We start from the raw sequence: 19,763 nt of genomic DNA on the forward strand, positions 1-19,763 counted from the left end.
GGGTTGGTAGTTTGATGGATTATTGTTGGGCTTGTAAAAGGCTACCGTTATTAGGGTTGTAGGGCATGCAATTTTGGACGGCACTGATATAGCTGCAACGGCGTACAGTGTGTGGAGCATTTCTATCGCTTGTGGAATGTTGTAGCTGATGTGCTTGAAAATATTCGCATCTATTTAGTTAACGTTTTCCAGCCTTTTGTGGCCCTTCTGTCCTTCGGGCCTTCAGAAGAAATTTTGATCAGATTTAGTCCAAGTCAATTATAAACTTTGAGCGTTCAGGAACTATGATCGAATACAGTTCGGGTGAGTAACAATATTGCATACATTCAGGCGTCAAAAGCCTCTAGTGAATGATCATATCACATTGAAAAAATGATTTAAAATGAACTAGCGAAATAATCATATACTCCTAGCTTTCTGTCCTATCGCTTACTCAACGATCCTCTATTTTTCGACAACAATCTGCCAGACTTAGTCCAATTTCCGGCAGTGCCAAATCAAAATCAATCAGTGGCGCGTTATCTACGCATATTCCGCGGTAATGACTTCCCACCAACCATTTGTTTGCTTGTCTTTACCCATCCCCTTACCGCTCAATCGGTGCCAGGGATCAGAACATGCGCTAGACAAGCACTCATTGATGGTTTCACAGCCACAAAGATAGCTATAAAACATGCGCTACGTTGCGAAGTATTTGTGAGATGATTGGTAATCGCGCGCACATTCCAAAATCTAGTCTATCTACGAAACATTAAACCAGTAGCGAACCGGATCGTGTCTGAGTCTGTTCGGTGTCGCAATTTGGTGTCTGAATTTTTTGGTTGCTAATATTTGACCATGGAGCTGTACAGTGACATCATTTCACCGCCGTGTCAGAATGTGCTTCTGGTGGCAAAAAAGTTGGGCATTACGCTTAACGTTAAGAAATCGGACATTCACGATCCTGCTGATGTAGCGGCACTGACAAAGGTAAGCGATGTGATATAATTCCACAAAGGAACATCTATGTTTACACCGATCGTTTGATACGGTTTAGCTGAATCCGCAACACACGATTCCGACGCTGGTGGATAATGGACATGTGATCTGGGAGTCGTACGCAATCGCTCTGTATCTAGTGGAAAAGTATGATCAAGACGGTGTCCTGTACCCGAACGATCCCAAGGTGCGATCGGTCGTAAACCAGCGCCTTTTTTTCGACATCGGAACACTCTATAAAAACGTACTCGCCGGTATTGATGCCATGATCGAGGAAAAACGTCTTCCGGAAGCACTGGAAGGCAAACTGCAGCAAGCACTCGATCTGACGGAAAAGTTCGTTTCGGAACGTTCGTTCATTGCTGCCGATCATCTAACGCTAGCGGATATCTTTGTGCTTGGAAGCGTTACTACGCTCGAATGGATAAGGTACGATCTGGAGCGTTATCCTGGCATTAGAAGCTGGGTCAAGAAAGTGACGGCCGAGTTTCCAGACTATGAAGAGTTTCACAAGGAGATAAGGGCGGGCACCAAGCAGTACATTGCTACTCACTGTCCAGATTTGGAATATTGAAGATAGCATTCAAATTAGCGACAGGGGCAAAGTTGGTTCATAATAAAATGTATTAAGAAAGAAAAGGTGTTTGGTTTTCGATCATGCAAATTCTAATTAAATTGTCTCAGATCTTTATGGTATTGAATCCTACCCGAAAGCGTCATTTTCAAATCTTACCCAATTGTCGTGTTTGTGGGCTACTTTTTGCATTTGATTACAGACTAAACTGCACGAGAAGCACGCCTCGCTCGGATAATTTTACTATATTAGTACATTACACTAAATTGATCTTTAAAATCTGCACCATAAAGTCTAGTGTACGGAGAGCTTTTAAGGTTATCAGGTCATAATTGTCTGTGTGGGTAAGGCTGCTGTCCAAAAGTACGCCTTAGTGACGAACAACATTAGGGGAAGTACAGGGTTACCTCTATATATGTATAAAAGAACGTAAGGATAACACCATTAGCAACAGCGAGCAAGGCAGCAAGCGCAGTGAGTGAAGAATGGAAGAAGAGAAAGGCGAAGGGTACATCCCTCCAACTAGCACTAGATTGCTCGATATTTCGAAGATTTTCAAAATTATATTTAAATGTTCATGCGGAAAGGATGCGCTAATATATTGCTACAAATTTTATGTTTTGTTTTACGTTAATTATGAATTTGTTCTGCAACAAATTCGAAATGCGCTGGACGATAGCATTATTAGAACAAATCATAAAATTTTAAAAATCGACCTAGGGAATGGGTCAGGGAGAGAAACTAGAAAGAGAGAACGCACGAAGACAAGCACGGAAGAAAGATAGAGGAATGGTGAAGACAAACAGATATGAAAAAGAATCAAACCAATAATCATTCGCACCAACTGAAGATATCCTTGATGCAATCGCATAGAGAGGACGAGAACGAAGACGGTGTGTGGGTACATAAAGATTAATGTACCCACACAATACGGACCATGTGTGAAGGGAGGCAATACGGACCATGTGTGCGACAAGATTCTAAGGGCTCCAGAGCCAGCAAGTGACAGCGTACAGGATAACACGGCAACGTTGGGCAGTCGCGATAGCGAGTGGAAGTCCTTTGAATCCGCTCCACCATTGCTGTGGCTCCCAAGCTAGAGCAGGACCAAATTACTGAGGTATATTCCAACAATGAGCCGACTAGGAAAACGAACAGAGACTTCAAGCACCTGATATCCGCCGATCAGTCCGCTTTTAGGACGATCCGGCTCTGGGACAGATCATGGAATACTATTAGGACCAAATATAAAAGAGAGCCCAAGATTGAGCAGCGCCTTATAAACAATCGGTATACTCTTAAGGCCTGCAGACAGTCAAAGGTATTGACAGCCAATGCGGGAGAAGGACCAGTTGCTTGAGATCCAAAAGTAAATGCCGCAAACAAACTGACTTAATGTTCAGCAAAAAAATACGGAGCGAATCAATAACCGCTCCATGTAGGGACATGTACTAGAAGGGAATTTCTGCGATTATTCTCAGAACACCACAAAGGGGAGGGATTAGACATGCTTGCATCAAGGTGACATAAGTATAGAATTGGCGATGAACAAATAACAAATTCTTAAATTTTAGTTCAAGCACATGAATAACTAATTCCACAACAATTTATTACCACAAACCAGGACCCTTTTTTGAGAACCTACGAGACAGATACTACCGGGCTTTCACTACGTATTGACACGTTACAGACCATTTACCAATTTGGGTTAACATTAGTGCAAGTATGATTATTGGCAACGATAAGAGAAGCTTTAGTCGGAATTGCTCATCGGGGCGCTTGTCATATACCGGATCATTTGTACAATTCACACAATGACGAATTTATACATCGTGCGGTTGTGCGATTTTCTCCAATTCGCCAGGACGAAGAAATAAATTTGGAAACCCATGGCATCCGACAAGAACTGTTAGCACCTATTACACCTGTACAACCGGGCAAAGGTGTCATACATACTGTTGACACGCATACAATTATTTTTTCACTACGAAATAAATTAAGAAAATCAGATAGATTGAAGTCTATCTGATTATCTTAATTCTATGGCGATCCTCAAGGTCAGATATTGGAAAAACATTTGTTAAGTCGTTCGCATATAAAAGCTTTCCACAGTATGGGATAGCATGGCATAATGTTGAAACGAGGCACACCTGAACACTGAACAACTAGATCAAGATGTTACCGACTACTGGGGCAAGTCTGGAGTGGCCGGCTACTAGGGCTAGTCTGGGATTTCCCTATTAAGTACAAAACCAGGTGTTTGATGCTCGGGCTGCCACTCCTCTATCATCTTTTGGCTTCCGTGATTCTTTCTACGCAGTTTGTGATGTCATTTAGCCCGTCAGCGTTATTCTATTATAACAATTTGGCAATTTTCTATTCAACTTTTTACGCTTCGTATTGATAAATTATTTCGTAAAAAATATTCTACTTTAATTTTTTTTTACATTGCAACATGAGTGCAGATACCAGACAGGCTGTATTTATTTTAATTTTTTAAATTCCACAATTCCCGCCTCAGAACGGTTGGTATCCAATCTTGCATCGAAGCGATTTACAACATGGCTGTCAAAGTGCTTGTTTACATGCGTCCACCCTATTGACAAAATCGGTGTAAATCCGACAACTAAGGCACTACAAAGGCAGGAGACTTATCCCGGACATTATGTCCTGGGTAAACCGTAAGCACGGAGAAATTGATTTCTTTCTTTCCCAACTCTTTACAGGGCATGGGTTTCTCCGGAGCTACTTCGTCGAGAAAGGCATCCTCGACGGTTCGCCAAACTGCCCGGTGTGTGAACATGACGTGGAAGATGTCGACCACGTAATGTTCCACTGTCCGCGGTTTGCTCGGATCCGACATGAGATGCAGCAGCAGAGCCACACCCGCCTGACGATGGACAATCTGGCGGCGGAAATGTGTGCCAACCGTGCCACATGGGAAGCAGTCCGGACTGCCGCTCGGACCATCTTCAGAAACCTCCAAGTGAGGTGGAATGAGGAAAGTCCACCAACGGCAAGACGGAGGCGACAACAACGACGGCGGAATACGGAACAACCAAGGTAGCAATAGCTGCCGCCGTAACCGCATACAAAGGACTATACTACAACGGAAGCAGCAGCAGCAGCGACGAGTAACCAGAGCAGCAGCAGGAGCTTAGACCCAGCCGGGAGTAACGGCTACGGACGGACGGGTCTGAGCAGCAGCAGCGGAAAGGAAGGCACGAAGCAGCAGCAGCAGCTGAGTCAACAAGGACGAATGACGCAGCAACCGCGCGTCAACGGGATGAGTGCATTGCACAAACGAACCTGCATGGAGTACTACGCACATCAGCGCATCGGCAGGTTTCGGATCAGGTCGAGGAGTGGTTTAGTTGGGTCGCATCGGCTGCCGGGTCCGCTTCACGGGCCCAGCGTCACGATGAATCCCACATACCCCATCTTGAGGGTTGGTCTGTAGCCGCAGACCACCTTCCGAGATGGGGACCTTTTGAAGGTTCCCTCCCCGTTAACAAAAAAAAAAAAAAAAAAAAAAAAAAAAAAAAAAAAAGGCACTACAAAGGCAAATTTGTATTGAAAAAACCCTTAGTAAGGGTTATTAAGGCAATTTTGTCAATAGGGCCACCTTGTCTATGCGCATCGCGTGCTTGGCAGAAAACGAACGCACGCATACAATACCGACAGTGCAACCGCTAGCAGCTGACTGACCCACCCTGTGTGTGCAACCTTCGTTCGGTACAAGTTGTTGTGCGCATGTAGTGGTGGACGCTTGACGAAAGTGTTCATCCAGAGGGGAAAGCGTCAGTTTCAGGCAAAAGTGGAACGCTAGCTGTGAATTTATATTGTTTTGTAAGCAACACAGAGTATTATCGTATGCATTTTTCCATAATTGTACCTTTGTATTGTGCGTCTAACCAGGTACGTTCTGTAAATGTAATACAACACGTTGTAGTACAGTACGGTTTCTCCCACAACACAATCGTTGGCTGTAATTAAAACCGTGCAGCAGCAGCAGCAGCATACAAGGCAACATTGCTCGGCATATCTTGTGCAGCGTCACACATTTTGTCCGCCTTTGTGTGCAATCCCGTGTTTGGTGCAAGTTAATTTTTTACCTACTTGCCTCCAAAAAACCGGAAATCGCGTACCGTAGGCAAGCAGCAGTTTGAAAAATACACCACAATCATGTCCTTGGACTGGAAGCGTGATGCGACGGAACTGCTGATCAAGGCGTACAAGAAGTATCCGGTGCTGTACGATATGCGTCATCCGCGCTATTACAACAAAAGTGTCCGTGGGAATGCGCTGCAGGAGATTGTATCGGATGTGCGCCAGCTGCAACCGGAAACGACGATGAAAGATGTCGTACGGAAGATACAGACGCTCCGAACACAGTTCGGTCAGGAGTTGACGAAGATACGCCGGCACGCGCAGAACGGTTCAGAGTATCGGCCAACGGTCTGGTGGTATCAGGGACTTATCTTCCTGCAGCACCACATCAAACCGCGCTCCGTTGGCAGCTGTTCCATTAACCTTTCGCAGGGAGACATCGATGGCTGGAAGCAGGAACCGGATGACAATAGCAGCACGTTTAACGTCTCGATCGTACGTAATGGAAGTTCGGCGTCACCGAGCGAACTGCACGGTGGCGATTCGGAGCATTCCGAGGAAGAGATTGAGTATGAAACGGAGGTACACTACGAAATCAATTCGATCGACATGAAGGACATGAAGGCACTGGAACTGAGGCCCTGTCTTCCGGTAGCTTCTTCCGGACTGAAGCGTGAAAATCGGTTTCCGGATCGTAAGTTTGACGATCGGAAGGTGGCACGTATGACGACCGCGGATGCGGACGATCAACAGTCACACAAGAACCCACTGTCACCTACACCACCACCATCAGCATCATCTGTTGAACATAGTGATGAGGTGGTAGTTCCGGAGCAAAGTACTGCGTCGGGTATGGTGGCTGACTTGAAACCACCGAAAGCACTCGCCAATAGCAGTCGGGACGAGCGGCACCGAAGCTTGGGCCATTTTGTGGGCTCTCAAATGGCTTGTCTGAAGGACGATTATATCTATTACGAAACACAGAGCGAAATATTGAACATCATGACCAGGGGCATCTTGCGGCAACTAGCATCGGACAAGAGAAACAGCACCAAAGCCGACCAAGAAAGTGGTAAGGAAAAGTAATGGGAACGTTTCATAAGCTGCGATGAAACGTTTTGCAGCAATTAAGAAGAAAGTCACAAATCATTTGATTGTCCATATGTGCGATCTGATGGTATTTTTAATACTGTTTGTTAGGAGACATTACAAAGCACGTGTACTGTAGATTTTAATATTAGAGGGTATAAGCAAAGTATAAGCATGGAAGGAGAGGTTTTTTTTACATCATCACAGTTAAGAAACAATCTTTAAATCACATTTTTAGAGAATGGCAAAAAGATTATAATAATTTCAATTTAAAATAGCAAATAATTCACGTTAGGATGGAAAGTGCATACAGTGACCGCCGATAAACTAGGACCACCTGCTATCGCACATCAGGTAAAAATGAGATTCGGAAGCCAATTTTCAATTAATCTACTTGCTTTGTTTTGTAAAAGTTAGTTTAACATTTTGGGAACACGTGTCTGTAAATGGACGAATCATGAAATCAACATTTAGTCGCTTTTTTCGATTCTGGTGAAAATATGGCTTTACTTTCGTTACATTTTTCAACTTTAGGCTTGGTTTGATATGCAAACATTTCTTAAACTTATTAAAGGTGTTTTTCATAGATAGATGAGTTGCTGATGTTCATTCTACCTAAATTTCTAAAAGTTATGCTTAGTAGCAGTAGTCATGAAAGTGGACTTATACTACTGTTTATCACTGAATAACACAAGACAAAATCATAACACGTTTAAAATTATCATAAAAATAAATGAAATTCATTTTTTGTAATCCAGCTACTTTGTACAGAGCATTGTGTATTTTTCCTTTCTGAATTTGTAATAAAAAAATATTTCCTTAAACGTATCACAATCGTTTTCAACTGATAAATCTCTCTTATTTGTACATTTTTCACATAGGGTTGTTGGTTGTGTTTTCGAACTTTAAAACTGTTGTTGCCGTAGTAAATCTTTTCAAGCATGTTGTAGGTTATGGCCATCTCCGACAATCGCTGTACTTTAATTCCCATCACCTCCATTCTTCTCCACACCGATCCGCTCCAAATAAGCTTCCCACAATCGGTCGCGATAAATTCGTGCCGTTTCCGACGGTGTTTTGGATGACAGTATCCCACGCCCGACCACACACACGTCAGCACCGCGTTCCTTTACCACCCGTTCCGGACTGTCATAAAGTTGGCCGAGCCCATCAACTCCCTCCTGCAGCTTAACGCCCGGCGTAAGCTGCAACAAACCGGGCGATGCAACTAGATCCTTGCTTTGACACACGACACCCGCCACAAAATCGGTATCCATTTCGGTGGCCATTTTCATCGTAGCGGTGGAATATTTTTCATCCGTCAGCGCACCCTCGGTACTCATTTCGGCGAGCAAAAAGACACCGCGCGATGCAACCGTTCTATCCACACCGATCACCGACTTTAAGCCCTTCAGCACACCCTGACCGGGCAGCGCATGGACGGTAACCAGATCGGCCCAGTCAGCAATTCGATACAACCCGCCCGAATACTGCTGAGCGACCGTATTACCAATGTCAGCAAATTTACGATCCTCCATGAGCAGGAAATTATGCTGCCGGGCAAGCGATTGTAACGAGCGTACAAACTGCTCGCTAAAGTCCGCTATAATGTCACAGTGCGTTTTTAGCAGACAAATGTAGGGACCGACCGCATCGGCTAGGTTAAGAATTTCCTCCGCGTTGGTCAGATCGGCCGCTAGGCAAAGCATCGTCCGCTTTGTTGCCATCAGCTTCAATAGGTCCTTCGCTAGTGGACATTTGGCAAGATCGGTACGGGCCTCAAAGCTCATGCGTGTACGACTCAGATCGTTCACTACTGTGGTACCGTTTTTGATGAACGATCCATCGCTCCGGATCTGGCAAGCGTCGATGTATTTAGCGACCGCCTTTACCGTACTCTCCTCGATCATTTTCGCTTCCAGCAAGGTTTGCAGCAGATAGGACAGCGTAAACAGCGAGTGCATACGGACGCCACGTTCTTCCGTGTTCTGGGCACCACCCTGTTCGCGATCAACCACAACGATGGCGTCGGTTACGATCAATCCTGCGTGGCAGAGAAGCAACAAAAAACGGTTGTTTATTCAAATATTTAACTTTTGAGCACGTTTGCTTAAAAAAACCGCCAAGCAAGCACGTCTTACCCTCGGACCTTAGATCATCCACCGTTTCCAAGATGCTCGATCCGGACGTAACGACATCCTCGATGATGAGACACACATCACCGGCATTAAATTTGCCCTCGATCAACTTTTTCGTGCCATACTTTTTCGCCTCCTTGCGCCGTATTAGCATCGGTTTATTGGCCTTAATTGAAATAAGCGTTGCCAATGGTAACGCTGTGTAGGGTACTCCACACAGATGTACTCCGGACGTGTTTAGCTTCTTCTCGCTGATGAACTCGTGCAACATATCCGACAACATGTCCTGGTTGGCAACAAAACAACAACCATAAATCATTAGTAGATCCAGGCACGAATTAACCTTGAACGGACAGTTAACCGGCAGGCGGCTAGTTAGTTCAACCGTTACTTACCATCACATCCGGATGGCTTACGATCACGCGCAAATCAAAGTAAACCGGCGAGTTGATGCCGACCTTCATTTTAAAATCACCAAACTTGAACGCATTGACTTCGAACAGCTTTGTGGCTAAATTTTTCATCTTCGAAGCACACACCATTTTGCGTTGTGAGCCGGTCTTTTTTTTTAGCACCTTTTTGTTGCGAACTGTTCTAAAATAGGCACGTGGTTTGATGGAAATTGATGGAGCGTGAAGCTCTTTGCTCCTGGAGGCTTCACCGGTGGAGGAGGAGTGTAGGTTCGGAGGGAATTCTCGTTTGTTTAACACGTTTATTGCCGCTTACACCTTAACGGACGTGATCGTTATCACTGTTACTAACACTTATACTAAAAGCTTTCTGTTGTAAAGTTGTGTAAGTCTGTTGTAAAGTTATTTGTTTTGTTTGTAGATTTATATAAAGAGCATCAACCGTGAGTGACAGAAAAACCACGCCGGCGTACTGACTGGCAGACAATGATGGAATGAAACGGGATCCGAATTACAAGATTATGTTGGACAGAATTCCATGAACATACAGGCATGTCCAAGTCGATGGCCTACGCTCTGTACCTAGTTGCTTAAGATTCATCCCTAAACTGTTTCATCCGTGAGTACGGGTACATCCGAATGATTGCTTTACGGCTTTTCGATTTATGAACAGTACCTGAATTCCTTATTTTATGCATCATATTGTAGGAAGGCGCATTTGACTACCCTGCGCCAACCCAACTAATTTTGAGGACTGCCACGCACCATGAACTTTTGTCACTAGTGATGAGAATTTCGTTCCGAACCTATTGGTTTCGTTCCGATCGAACCTAGGTTCAAATAAAATAAGAAAGTAGGTTTTGTGCATCTATAAAGCCATTCGATGGCCGGCTTGACCTAGTAGTTTGTTAAGACAAGAAGGAAAAATCTGTAGCACGATATTAAGACCGGACGGACATGACACATCTGCACAGACAGACACTGAAACGCTCTTTATTTTTTGTTGAAGTAGGTTCAGCGAACCAGGTTCGTTCCGTTCCAAAACAGATGAAACTTTCCCATCGCTATTCGTCACTATATCGGAGCCAGCTATAAGTAAAATTAAGCTAACACATATTAAAGATTTTCTTGATGTTACGAGTCCTAGGATCGTTATTCATGGATCTATGAAATTAATTATTCCAGTTCCAGACTGAATGTGAAAGAACTCGCATCTGGTTAGTTGGGTAAAAACGTGGCTGTACGCGGTCATATACACACATACAACTCTCCTGTTGCGGCGTCACACATACAAACCCCTCCCTTAAATAATTCCAAAGCCATGCACGTGGAAGAAACACGCTTTTGGTGACTGCACATCAGACAAACAGAACAGGCGGTTATCAAACAACTGCCCGTTGTAATGGTAATGTAAGCGTTGGTAGAACTGGATATACATCGTCATTGGGATTTCGAGCATTGGATATGATACGAAACGATAATTTATCTTTTTTTAAACGATGGCAAATTTAAAAGCTGGTTCAAGTTTCAGTTTTACAGCCAATATTGTTTAACCGTTGGGTTTTCCAATTAATAAACCAAAGAAAACACAACATAAGTGATGAAAAACTTCATTCGCGTCTCATTTCAAATACTCCTTAAGTAAATGGTAAATGCGATTTATTTAAGAGCTTAATCGTTGAAGCTGCCCATAGGTTCTCACTAGAGTACGTATACTTACGCTCTAACAAATTGGCCATCAAGTTTAGTTTGCAGCGGCACGCACTTGTGGCAATGTGTATATTTTCCCTACTATATTTAGTGTTATCGTGCTCTGCTTTTCCTAATCAGTACAAAATTATCACCTATGCACAAGGTTCTCCATCGACCCTGACTTGACTTAAACGCTACCCACACGATATCACAGACTAAGGTAGTGTAAAAAGGTGTTTTTGAAGTGTGATTAAGATTTTTATCGTCATTTGTAACCTAATTCGACTTTCGCCGGGCGTCTCCGTCGTGGGCATAATTCCGCAACAACCGGAGAAACCGATAAATTATTTAAAAAAAAGACTATCTTAACCTCACGACTTGGCGGGATCAAGATTCAAGCATGAGGCTTGAACAAGAGATGAGCAATAGATTAAACGCTGCTTTTGATGCTTATCATGTGAAGTGAGTAAACACACTAGTGTGATCAAAGTGGGTTCTTTATCATGGTTTAGTTACTCCAGAGGGAGTAGTAGTGTTATTATTACTTTTGATTAGTAATCTTCCACTCAAGCAGAAACGTTTTGGCTGTTGGTAAATGAAATGATAGAAACGAGAAATACAGCGAATTAAAAATAAAAGATCATATTGCACTGTTCAACGCGCTAGGTTATCTCCTTAAATCATCCTTCCATTAGAAAATAAACGTAACAAAACTAAAACATCTTGATAAGCAAAATAAAACTTGGAATGCTCACTCATTGCTGGTCCTCTTTCCGTGCTACCATTGCATCTAAATTCCACGTCACTTTCGTTGGCACCTCACGCCGTCTTACGTTAGTTTGGTTGACTGTATGATGTTGATTATCTTGTTCACCACTGCCGGGAGTGTATCGTCTCCTCTGATTAGCAGCACTATCTTCGCCATTTCTCGTTTCTTTCGTTCCATTGCTAGTGATGCTATTTACTAGCGCTGGTCGCTGCTGCTGATCGCCAGACTCAACTGACTCGCGCATTTGCTGTCGGGTTATGAATCCTCCAGCACTAGATTTACTAAAATTATAAGTTCCACGCTTGCTTGATACTCCGGTCCCAAGTTTTCGGTCCCCTGGCGTCGTTCCTTCCTGTCCATCTGGCCCAGCAGCTGGTCGACGTTTTGGACTTTTTGTGCTATTTTTCATTAATTGTGCTGTTTCATAGTAGCGGATTAGTTCGTAATTATCATTCTCTTCCTGACTGAAATAGTGCGGTTTAGTAAATTTGTACCCATTGGACTGGGAAGGTACTGAACCCCCGGTCGCGGCGTGTTCCGCATCATCATCATCATTGTAATAATGCCTAAAAATTGGTTCTCGCGAGCTATCCGAAAGTGCGTGATAGCTGTGTGAAAGCAAACGGGGAAACCGACTGATCCAGTATTGGGTAAATTGATGGGGAATCGTGCCCAATGCTCGCTGCATGGATGGTGTTAGTTCATGGTAGTGATGTTTCTGGAAATTTTGAACACAAAAACAATTCATTTTAATCCTCCAACAATAGACACTCAGTATGTCCAGATCATACCTTATTTCTTAATGCCCGCAAAAGATCTCGCACACTGTATCCCTGGTAGCCACGGAACTTTCGCAAATCGGCCGTTATTTCCGCATCCAAATATTTGCTCCAATCTTCCCGCACGACAAAGCGTGCATTTTTCTCCAGCGATCGTAATGGTTCAGTCATCACTTCGAGCTTTTCCACCCGATCGCTTACATCCTGCAGAAAGGCAAGTATTCGCTCATTTTTCCAAAACAACGGATGATTCGCCACCGTCTTTGCGCTGGGCCTTAGGCCCGGATCGGCCTGTATCATATCACTAACGATTTCTTCCGCCAGTATCGTGCGACAGTCGGGTTGCGTGTTTTCCCTTCGCAACATGCCGAGATCGTACTCGTTCGACAGGATGTTTGCCTGTCGCTTGAGATTGTCCCCGAACGGATGGAACCCATCCGACAGGACGTAATAGAACACGCAGCCAAGCGAAAAGATGTCCACCGAGGTAGTTGCACGCTGGCCACGTTGCATTTCCGGTGCGATCCATCCATCCGTACCGGTCACACCGGACCGGCGGGAGAAACTCGCCTTCCCATAGTTTAGCTTTTTGCACAGCCCAAAGTCCGATATCATCGCACGTACCCGTTGTCTGTTGTCGGGCAACGAGAGCAAAATGTTCTGCGGTTTAATGTCCCGATGAACGATGCTCAGGGAATGTAGATGCATCAAACCGCTGGTCGCTTGGCGAAGAATATCAAGGGCCGAGATCTTGGTACGCAGCAAACCGACTGTCACTTTGTTTGCAGCCACCACCGTTGATGTGCCCTTACCGTCGACGTAATCCTGAAGTGTTGCCGCACATAGTTCGACCGCAATGTACCGGAACTGACGATCCTGTTCCGTGCAGAAATATCGTACCACATTTTCGTGTGTATCGCTCTCACGCAACAGGGTCACTTCACGATCAGCCAACGTAAAGCATCCCGGTAGAATGCGCTTCACGGCTACCTCCCGCTTCTCGAACGTACCCCGAAACACAAACGTTCCTTCGCATCCCTTGCCGAGCACATTCTGGGTGTTGAAATTAATCTTGCCCACACGCATCTCGCCATCACCAAAATCGATCGGTTCACTGTAACTACCGCCACCACTGCCACCACTTCCGTTCGATCCACTCCTGTTGGAATTGCTCGATTGTGAACCACCTTGACTTTGCTCCTGCAGTGCTTTCATCTGCAGATGGATGTACCAAAACCCAAAGATCACCAAACCGAACAGCGCGATCATTAGCATCGTTGGCAACTTGTTCGGCTGTGCATCGAGCCACAGCTTCGTGTCCATGTACATCCGACCAAACAACGCTCGAATAAGATCCGTGCTACCCTGCAACTTGGTTGAGCTTGTGTCGTTCTTTTCTCCGTACGCAAGGGCCGGCTTAGACGGTTCGTCATCTGTCTGCACACCGATTGTGTGAGTGTTTTTGGGAACGTTTAGCTTGGGCAAGCCGGTAGGACCTCCTACTAGCATGGTGGAAAGTTCCTGATGCTTCCAGAAATCTTTCCCCATCGATGCCGGGCCACTCGGTACAATGTCCAGCTTGATACGATCGTCCGTTTTCGGTGTTTGGTAGTGTCCCAGTATAATAATGTTTTCATTCTTGCCACCAATACGGGATGCCTTTGAGATGAGCTCCCGACCGGAAGCATCTTCTTGCCCACTTTCACCAAACGTCGAAGACGATCGTCCCTTTAACGGTCCACCTAGCAAATTGATCGTCGGTTCGGATGGCAATGTGGCAGTATTCTTGTCTACCAGCGAAGGTATCGCGTACAGATTGTTCCCAGCTTCACCAATATAAACGGTTTCACTAGAAGAGACAAAAAAACATGTATTAAGATTGTTCAATATTGATCATCGCTGATAATTCTTACAATAGCTTCATGTTGTCAAAGTTGCCACTCTTTGCCCGCTCATTTATGTCTTGTAGCACCTCGTCCGACACGGTTTGGAACGGTACGCTAAGCAATCCTTCAGAGCCCAGCAGAAAGACCGCCACAACCGGACTGGAAAGATCCTTCTGCCACATGGGTGTTCCTTTGTTTTGCTCAAATGTTGCCGTTAATCCGGACGAGCTGCTGGTAAGGTGCAAAAACTCTGCAAAAGAAAGATGTAAGTTATTTTAATTTATGCTATAACAAGATTAGTTTTCGTTATTTATCAAGTCTAGTTTTCACGTTCCTAGTCTAATCTAAAGCTGACAAGGCATGTTGGGAACTCTTTCTTCATTCGATAGACGATCTTTTCTTATCTTGTCCAGAATCGTATTATTATTTTACATTCCTTTCTGTGGCGGATTTGGCCCCTCGGAGATCCGAAGAATTTTGGAAGTTGGGGACACCATACATTTAATCGGTTGTGCAAAGTTTCTTTTTGAATTTGATTTTTGGCCGTTTGCCAACACGGGGCCGCTCAGTTAAACTACCTTCTATCTACCTACTCAGCTAAAATAACGTACCACTAAACCTGGTATTGATCCCTTCCATAATCGTACTCAGTTTGAGTATGGAATGAGTTTCGATGCTTTCACTTCATAAATTCTTCATCCTTTACTAAGTTTTACCTTTTTTACTATAATCGTTTTTTCACAAAAAATTTTTTCACAATCGAAAACAACAAAGTATTCCAAAGTGCTTTCCTTAACAAAATATAAGACCCATACGAAGAACAGAACTGTGTACGCCCCAAAAGATCGATAATACAGCAATTCAAAATTCATTATGAGAATATTTCCACCCCTTCTTTGTACGGACGTAAGTAATTGATAACAAAAAAAGGCCATTTGGTTCCAATTTAAAACAGCATTGTCGTCAATGTTGTAAAAGTAGAACAAAGCGAGATTGTCCTTCTTTCTTTCTTTAGCTTCAAGAAAAAAAAAGAGTTTTGGCTCAATTGAATGTTGAAAAACATATATGTGCTTGTTTCACACATATTTCTTCGCTTCTACCGGTGGAAAATTAAGCATCACAGAAACATCCGATTATCGCTTGTTTCGAGACATTTCCACACATGCTCCGCCATACATTAATGCCATCCATTGCCACCGATAATGCTGGGATAATTGAACGCACCATTGCCCATTCGCGTTGACGCGTGGCTTATGTTAGCTCGTACGGTTAGGTACTTTTAAAAGCGCGCTACAAAAAAGAAAAAAGCAAAACTCCCAACATAGCGTCGTGGGCAATAAACACAAAATTCGAGAACACTTCGCACTTGATAAGACAGGTGGGCCCTGCCCCCGGCTTGTTTTTGGAGTGGAGGAGACGGACGTTATCGTTCGATAATGGAATTGGTGAGTACGTTTCGCTTTTCGAGAACTTTACCGAAACTGCATTTTTGGAATTTACTTACCGTACTCTTTCGTTAGTTCCGGTGCCATGGAATGGGCCGAATAGTCAAAGAACGTTACATTCCACGGTTTACTGTTCCGGCCCGTTGCGAGACTGTCGTACATCATGACGGTGTACTGTGTACGGCCCAGATACACCGCACGGGACGTTGCCCAACCAATCGAGTCTGGTCCGGCATCTTTCGCTGACGGTGGTGCACCACCAAATCCGAGCACCTTTTCCCGCTGACCCGTCTTGGGATCGATCAAGAACCAAACATCACTCTTCTTGCCGGAATACAGTATGCCATCGCTCGAACGGCACGGTGCACTGGCCACCAGCTGAGGTATGGTGTACGGCAGCTTTTTCAAACCTCCCTCGAGCCCGTTCATGCGATACAGACTGCCGTCCCGTGGATCGGGCAGATAGTGGGCGGACGTGTCGGATGGTGTCGGTACACGGATCGCCGGTTCGTCGGCAATGGACCAGCGCGTTTCACCCGTCAGCGGATCTATTGCGGTCAATCCACCGCCGAGCGTAGAAAATACGAGCATCGTCTCTTCATCTTTTGCAACGGCTGTGCAGTCCTAGAAAAAAAAAAACAAACAGAAAAAATTGATTAAGAAATGGATGTGGAACGTGTGTTTGAAACGATTCTCGATTGAAATCGCATTCGTTGTACATCTAGGGTCAATTTGACCTTGCACCATTAGTAGAGAGATTTTAATCTGCATGTGTGTAAAATCATCATCATCCATCCTTAATGCTGAATTAACTGTATTTTATTTCTACTCCTCGTAGGGAGAAACAAGTGATTTAAAGCTCATTAATATGGTTTTGACCAGATATGGTTACAATTATTATTTCTAGAGCACAATTTCATGCCACAGTAAATGTAGCGATTGTATGAGGGAACAGAAATCCCGTGTACCGGCAAACATATGTACACAGGTGTGCTTAACACAGCTGTGTTCTAGAAATACGCGCATACGAGACAGAGGTAGCTACTGTGCTTTACGCTGACTGTTTGTATTACTTTTCATTTTCTCCCGTACATGTTCAAGCTTTTATAATGCCAATGATCGTAGAATGAGTCATTCATAAAAAAAAACTCTTTTGGTACTATGTAATCGTGGCACTGATTTGATCAGCATTTTCTTGCACTGCCAACAGGGCAACATGCTTCTAATTCCAGCAAATTATAAAAAAGCACAATCTAGCAACCGGTGGTGTGTTGTTGTCTGTGTTATCTAGCAACGGAAATACCCGGTCTTACCTGCTGCTGAGACAACGAAGAAGGAGACGCAATTTTTGCGTCGGAAGCAGACCCGCCGTGTACCGCCACCATTGCCAGCAGTACCAGCGGCACAAACATTTGCACCTTCGCATACATGACGATGGTCTTATTTACTACCTAACAAAATTGTTTTTCAAATCTTTCGTAAACTGGATACTTTTATGCTGAACTCAGCATGTGACGGACGGCCTTCATTCGGGACAGTGTATTGTTAATCACTTTTTCTTCCTACGCTACGGAATGAAAACAGAATAGAACTTTCGCCGAGAAACTCATAAAGAAAGACACAACACAAACACTGCACTGTCCTTAAATCGCGGTCAAAGGTTTCACAGGCCGGAACAACATCACGGTCAATCGTTGCTTGGTTTGTTTCACATATTCACATCATATTTTTTATATCTTCACTGGTATTCCCCTTCGATAACATAACAAACGCACAGTAGAATTTTCGCGAATGGCCTATTTTGGTAGTTTTGGTTCGCTGGGTGCAGCCCTCTGCTTCTGTTCTTTGAAACATTGCATCATCCCGTACACAAAACGCGTTGTATTCGTTCCATACTTTTACTCATTCGTACGCACCCGCTGCTATTTGTATTTCGCGACACAGATTATGCGTAATCCATCATGTTCCGAGAGTAACTGCGCCGTTCGTGGACTTGGACAAGAGAATTGTACAACTGTAGCTGCTGTTCCAGAATCATATGCTTTTGCGTTGGTTTGCTAGCTGTTTTGTTGGCTGACATTCCGTGCGCTAGAATTGTTGTTGTGATTGAAGCGTGTTTATACTGCTGGGTATTTGGTTCAGCTTGGAATTGAATTCCGCTCATTTAGAATTTTGCTCACGATATCATTCCTTTTGATTTTTGAATTGATTTTTCACTATAAATGTTCCTTAATTTATTTCATCCTTCTTTATCTTCAGCACATCAAATGTAAACCGTTTTCAAATGTCTTTTTGAACATTTGCTTTCGCTGGTAAAAAATCGCCTAAATATCAATCTTTCAACTACGTGGTACCAATACACACATTTTGGCAACACTTCCGTTGACATTGCATCCCCGAGGGGTGGTAATTGAAATTGTTGTGTGTTGATATTTTTTCCCACCCACAGCTTTTTTTTGCAGTTATGTTGGTCCGCAAAATAAGCACATTTGGTGGAGCAGCTAAAACGTTTTCGAAAGTCGTTCCGAACAACTTAAAAGGAAAAAGCAAAAGCTCGCAAGAATGGCTTACCAGACAGCTGCGGGATCCGTACGTAGAACGGGCAAAAATGATGAATTACAGGTAAGAAAAGTGGACAGGATTGTTACTTTCCGACCGGCATGGTGATGTTTACCAACATAAACGCTCGTCAAACAGGTGTCGAAGTGCATTTAAACTACTGGAACTGGACCAAAAGTATGGGCTCATTAAACCGGGCTATACGGTGATTGATTGTGGTGCAGCACCGGGTTCCTGGACACAAATTGCCGTCAAGCAAGCAAATGCCGACGGTAGTATGCCGGGTAAACCGAAGGGTACAGTTGTTGGGGTGGATCTTCTTCAGATATACCCTATAGAGGTGAGAAGCGTTTGAATTTGTATTAAAATTCCTTCATTTAAAAAGACTTCCATATTCATTATCTCACCGTAGCACGCAATTCTGTTTGGCAACAGTGACTTTTTGCGCAAGGAAACGCAGGACAAAATCCGGACCACTCTCGGTGATCGACGGGTTGATTGTGTTCTGTCCGATATGGCACCCAACGCAACCGGTGTACGGTCGTTGGATCAGGAAAACATTACCACGCTGTGCTACTCTGTGCTACGGTTTGCGATACTGATGTCCACACCGAATGCATCTTTACTGATGAAAGTCTGGGACAATGGGGATGTTCCGAAACTGGAGAAAAGCATACTGGAATACTACCAAACGGTCAAGCGAGTGAAGCCACGGGCAAGCCGTGATGATTCAGCGGAGAATTTCATCCTAGCACGTGGTTTTGTAGGCATAGAGAGATAATTTTAGTTGCCACGAGGGTAAGCATTATCAGTCATAAAAAAGCTGTGAGCAATGTAAAACTAGGCTAGGATAGAATAAAAAAAAAATCAAGGCAAATTTATTCTGCTCGTTACTAACATCCAGCAAACAAACTACACTTGTATAGAACAAATTGACTATCGCTCCTGTGCATACATCCACTAGTAAACAAGAGCACAAGCGCATCGTGGAGGATGGAGATTTCCTCCACGATTCGTAGAACCCCATGAATTTCCCCTCCATAGCACAAAAAAACGATGCTTTGCTTGTATATGCAGCGCACTCGTCACGTAGGGGTGGGAATGGAGGCGCCCAACGATGCTGTCAAGCGCGCAAGTGTAGGTGATAGGCATTGTAAACTTCACACACAGGCGATGCGCGTCTCGGCTGCATGTGTGTATACATACACACACGGTTCTCTTGTTAGTTTTTCCCTAGTACTAGCTGCTTTCCCGACAGACAAACACTCCTTTGCGGACGCCCATCCATTGTGATTCCACCCCTAGACAGTTTGTGGCTGGATTTGGTTCGGTTC

The 19,763-nt window shown here is 44.1% G+C and overlaps 6 protein-coding genes across 6 annotated transcripts in view; 4 read left to right on the forward strand and 2 right to left on the reverse strand.

The window, feature by feature from the left end:
• Positions 1-19,763, forward strand: part of LOC126559023 (glutathione S-transferase 1) — a 435,657-nt gene that overhangs the window by 197,354 nt on the left and 218,540 nt on the right. The gene's annotated exons all lie outside the window — the stretch shown is intronic.
• On the forward strand, positions 820-1,562 carry LOC126559044 (glutathione S-transferase D7-like). The gene is made up of 2 exons (XM_050215147.1): positions 820-969; positions 1,037-1,562. Exons 1-2 carry the CDS (start codon positions 838-840, stop codon positions 1,550-1,552), a joined length of 648 nt encoding a protein of 215 aa, XP_050071104.1. The 5' UTR covers positions 820-837; the 3' UTR covers positions 1,553-1,562.
• On the forward strand, positions 5,737-6,748 carry LOC126565651 (uncharacterized). The gene has a single exon (XM_050222851.1). The coding sequence runs from the start codon at positions 5,738-5,740 to the stop codon at positions 6,746-6,748; it is 1,011 nt and encodes a 336-aa protein (XP_050078808.1). The 5' UTR covers position 5,737.
• LOC126557839 (uridine 5'-monophosphate synthase) lies at positions 7,732-9,432 on the reverse strand. Its single transcript, XM_050213742.1, has 3 exons — positions 9,285-9,432; positions 8,893-9,175; positions 7,732-8,795 (listed from the first exon to the last, which is right to left on the reverse strand). Exons 1-3 carry the CDS (start codon positions 9,429-9,431, stop codon positions 7,732-7,734), a joined length of 1,494 nt encoding a protein of 497 aa, XP_050069699.1. The 5' UTR covers position 9,432.
• LOC126565660 (serine/threonine-protein kinase/endoribonuclease IRE1) lies at positions 11,747-17,315 on the reverse strand. Its single transcript, XM_050222862.1, has 5 exons — positions 17,184-17,315; positions 15,930-16,494; positions 14,453-14,675; positions 12,552-14,388; positions 11,747-12,478 (listed from the first exon to the last, which is right to left on the reverse strand). The coding sequence occupies exons 1-5, from the start codon at positions 17,298-17,300 to the stop codon at positions 11,747-11,749; spliced, it is 3,474 nt and encodes a 1,157-aa protein (XP_050078819.1). The 5' UTR covers positions 17,301-17,315.
• On the forward strand, positions 18,330-19,210 carry LOC126558907 (rRNA methyltransferase 2, mitochondrial). Its single transcript, XM_050214993.1, has 3 exons — positions 18,330-18,492; positions 18,568-18,769; positions 18,842-19,210. The coding sequence occupies exons 1-3, from the start codon at positions 18,335-18,337 to the stop codon at positions 19,208-19,210; spliced, it is 729 nt and encodes a 242-aa protein (XP_050070950.1). The 5' UTR covers positions 18,330-18,334.

The sequence above is a fragment of the Anopheles maculipalpis genome, chromosome 2RL, assembly GCF_943734695.1.
Source record: "Anopheles maculipalpis chromosome 2RL, idAnoMacuDA_375_x, whole genome shotgun sequence".
Classification (NCBI taxonomy): Eukaryota; Metazoa; Arthropoda; class Insecta; order Diptera; family Culicidae; genus Anopheles; species Anopheles maculipalpis.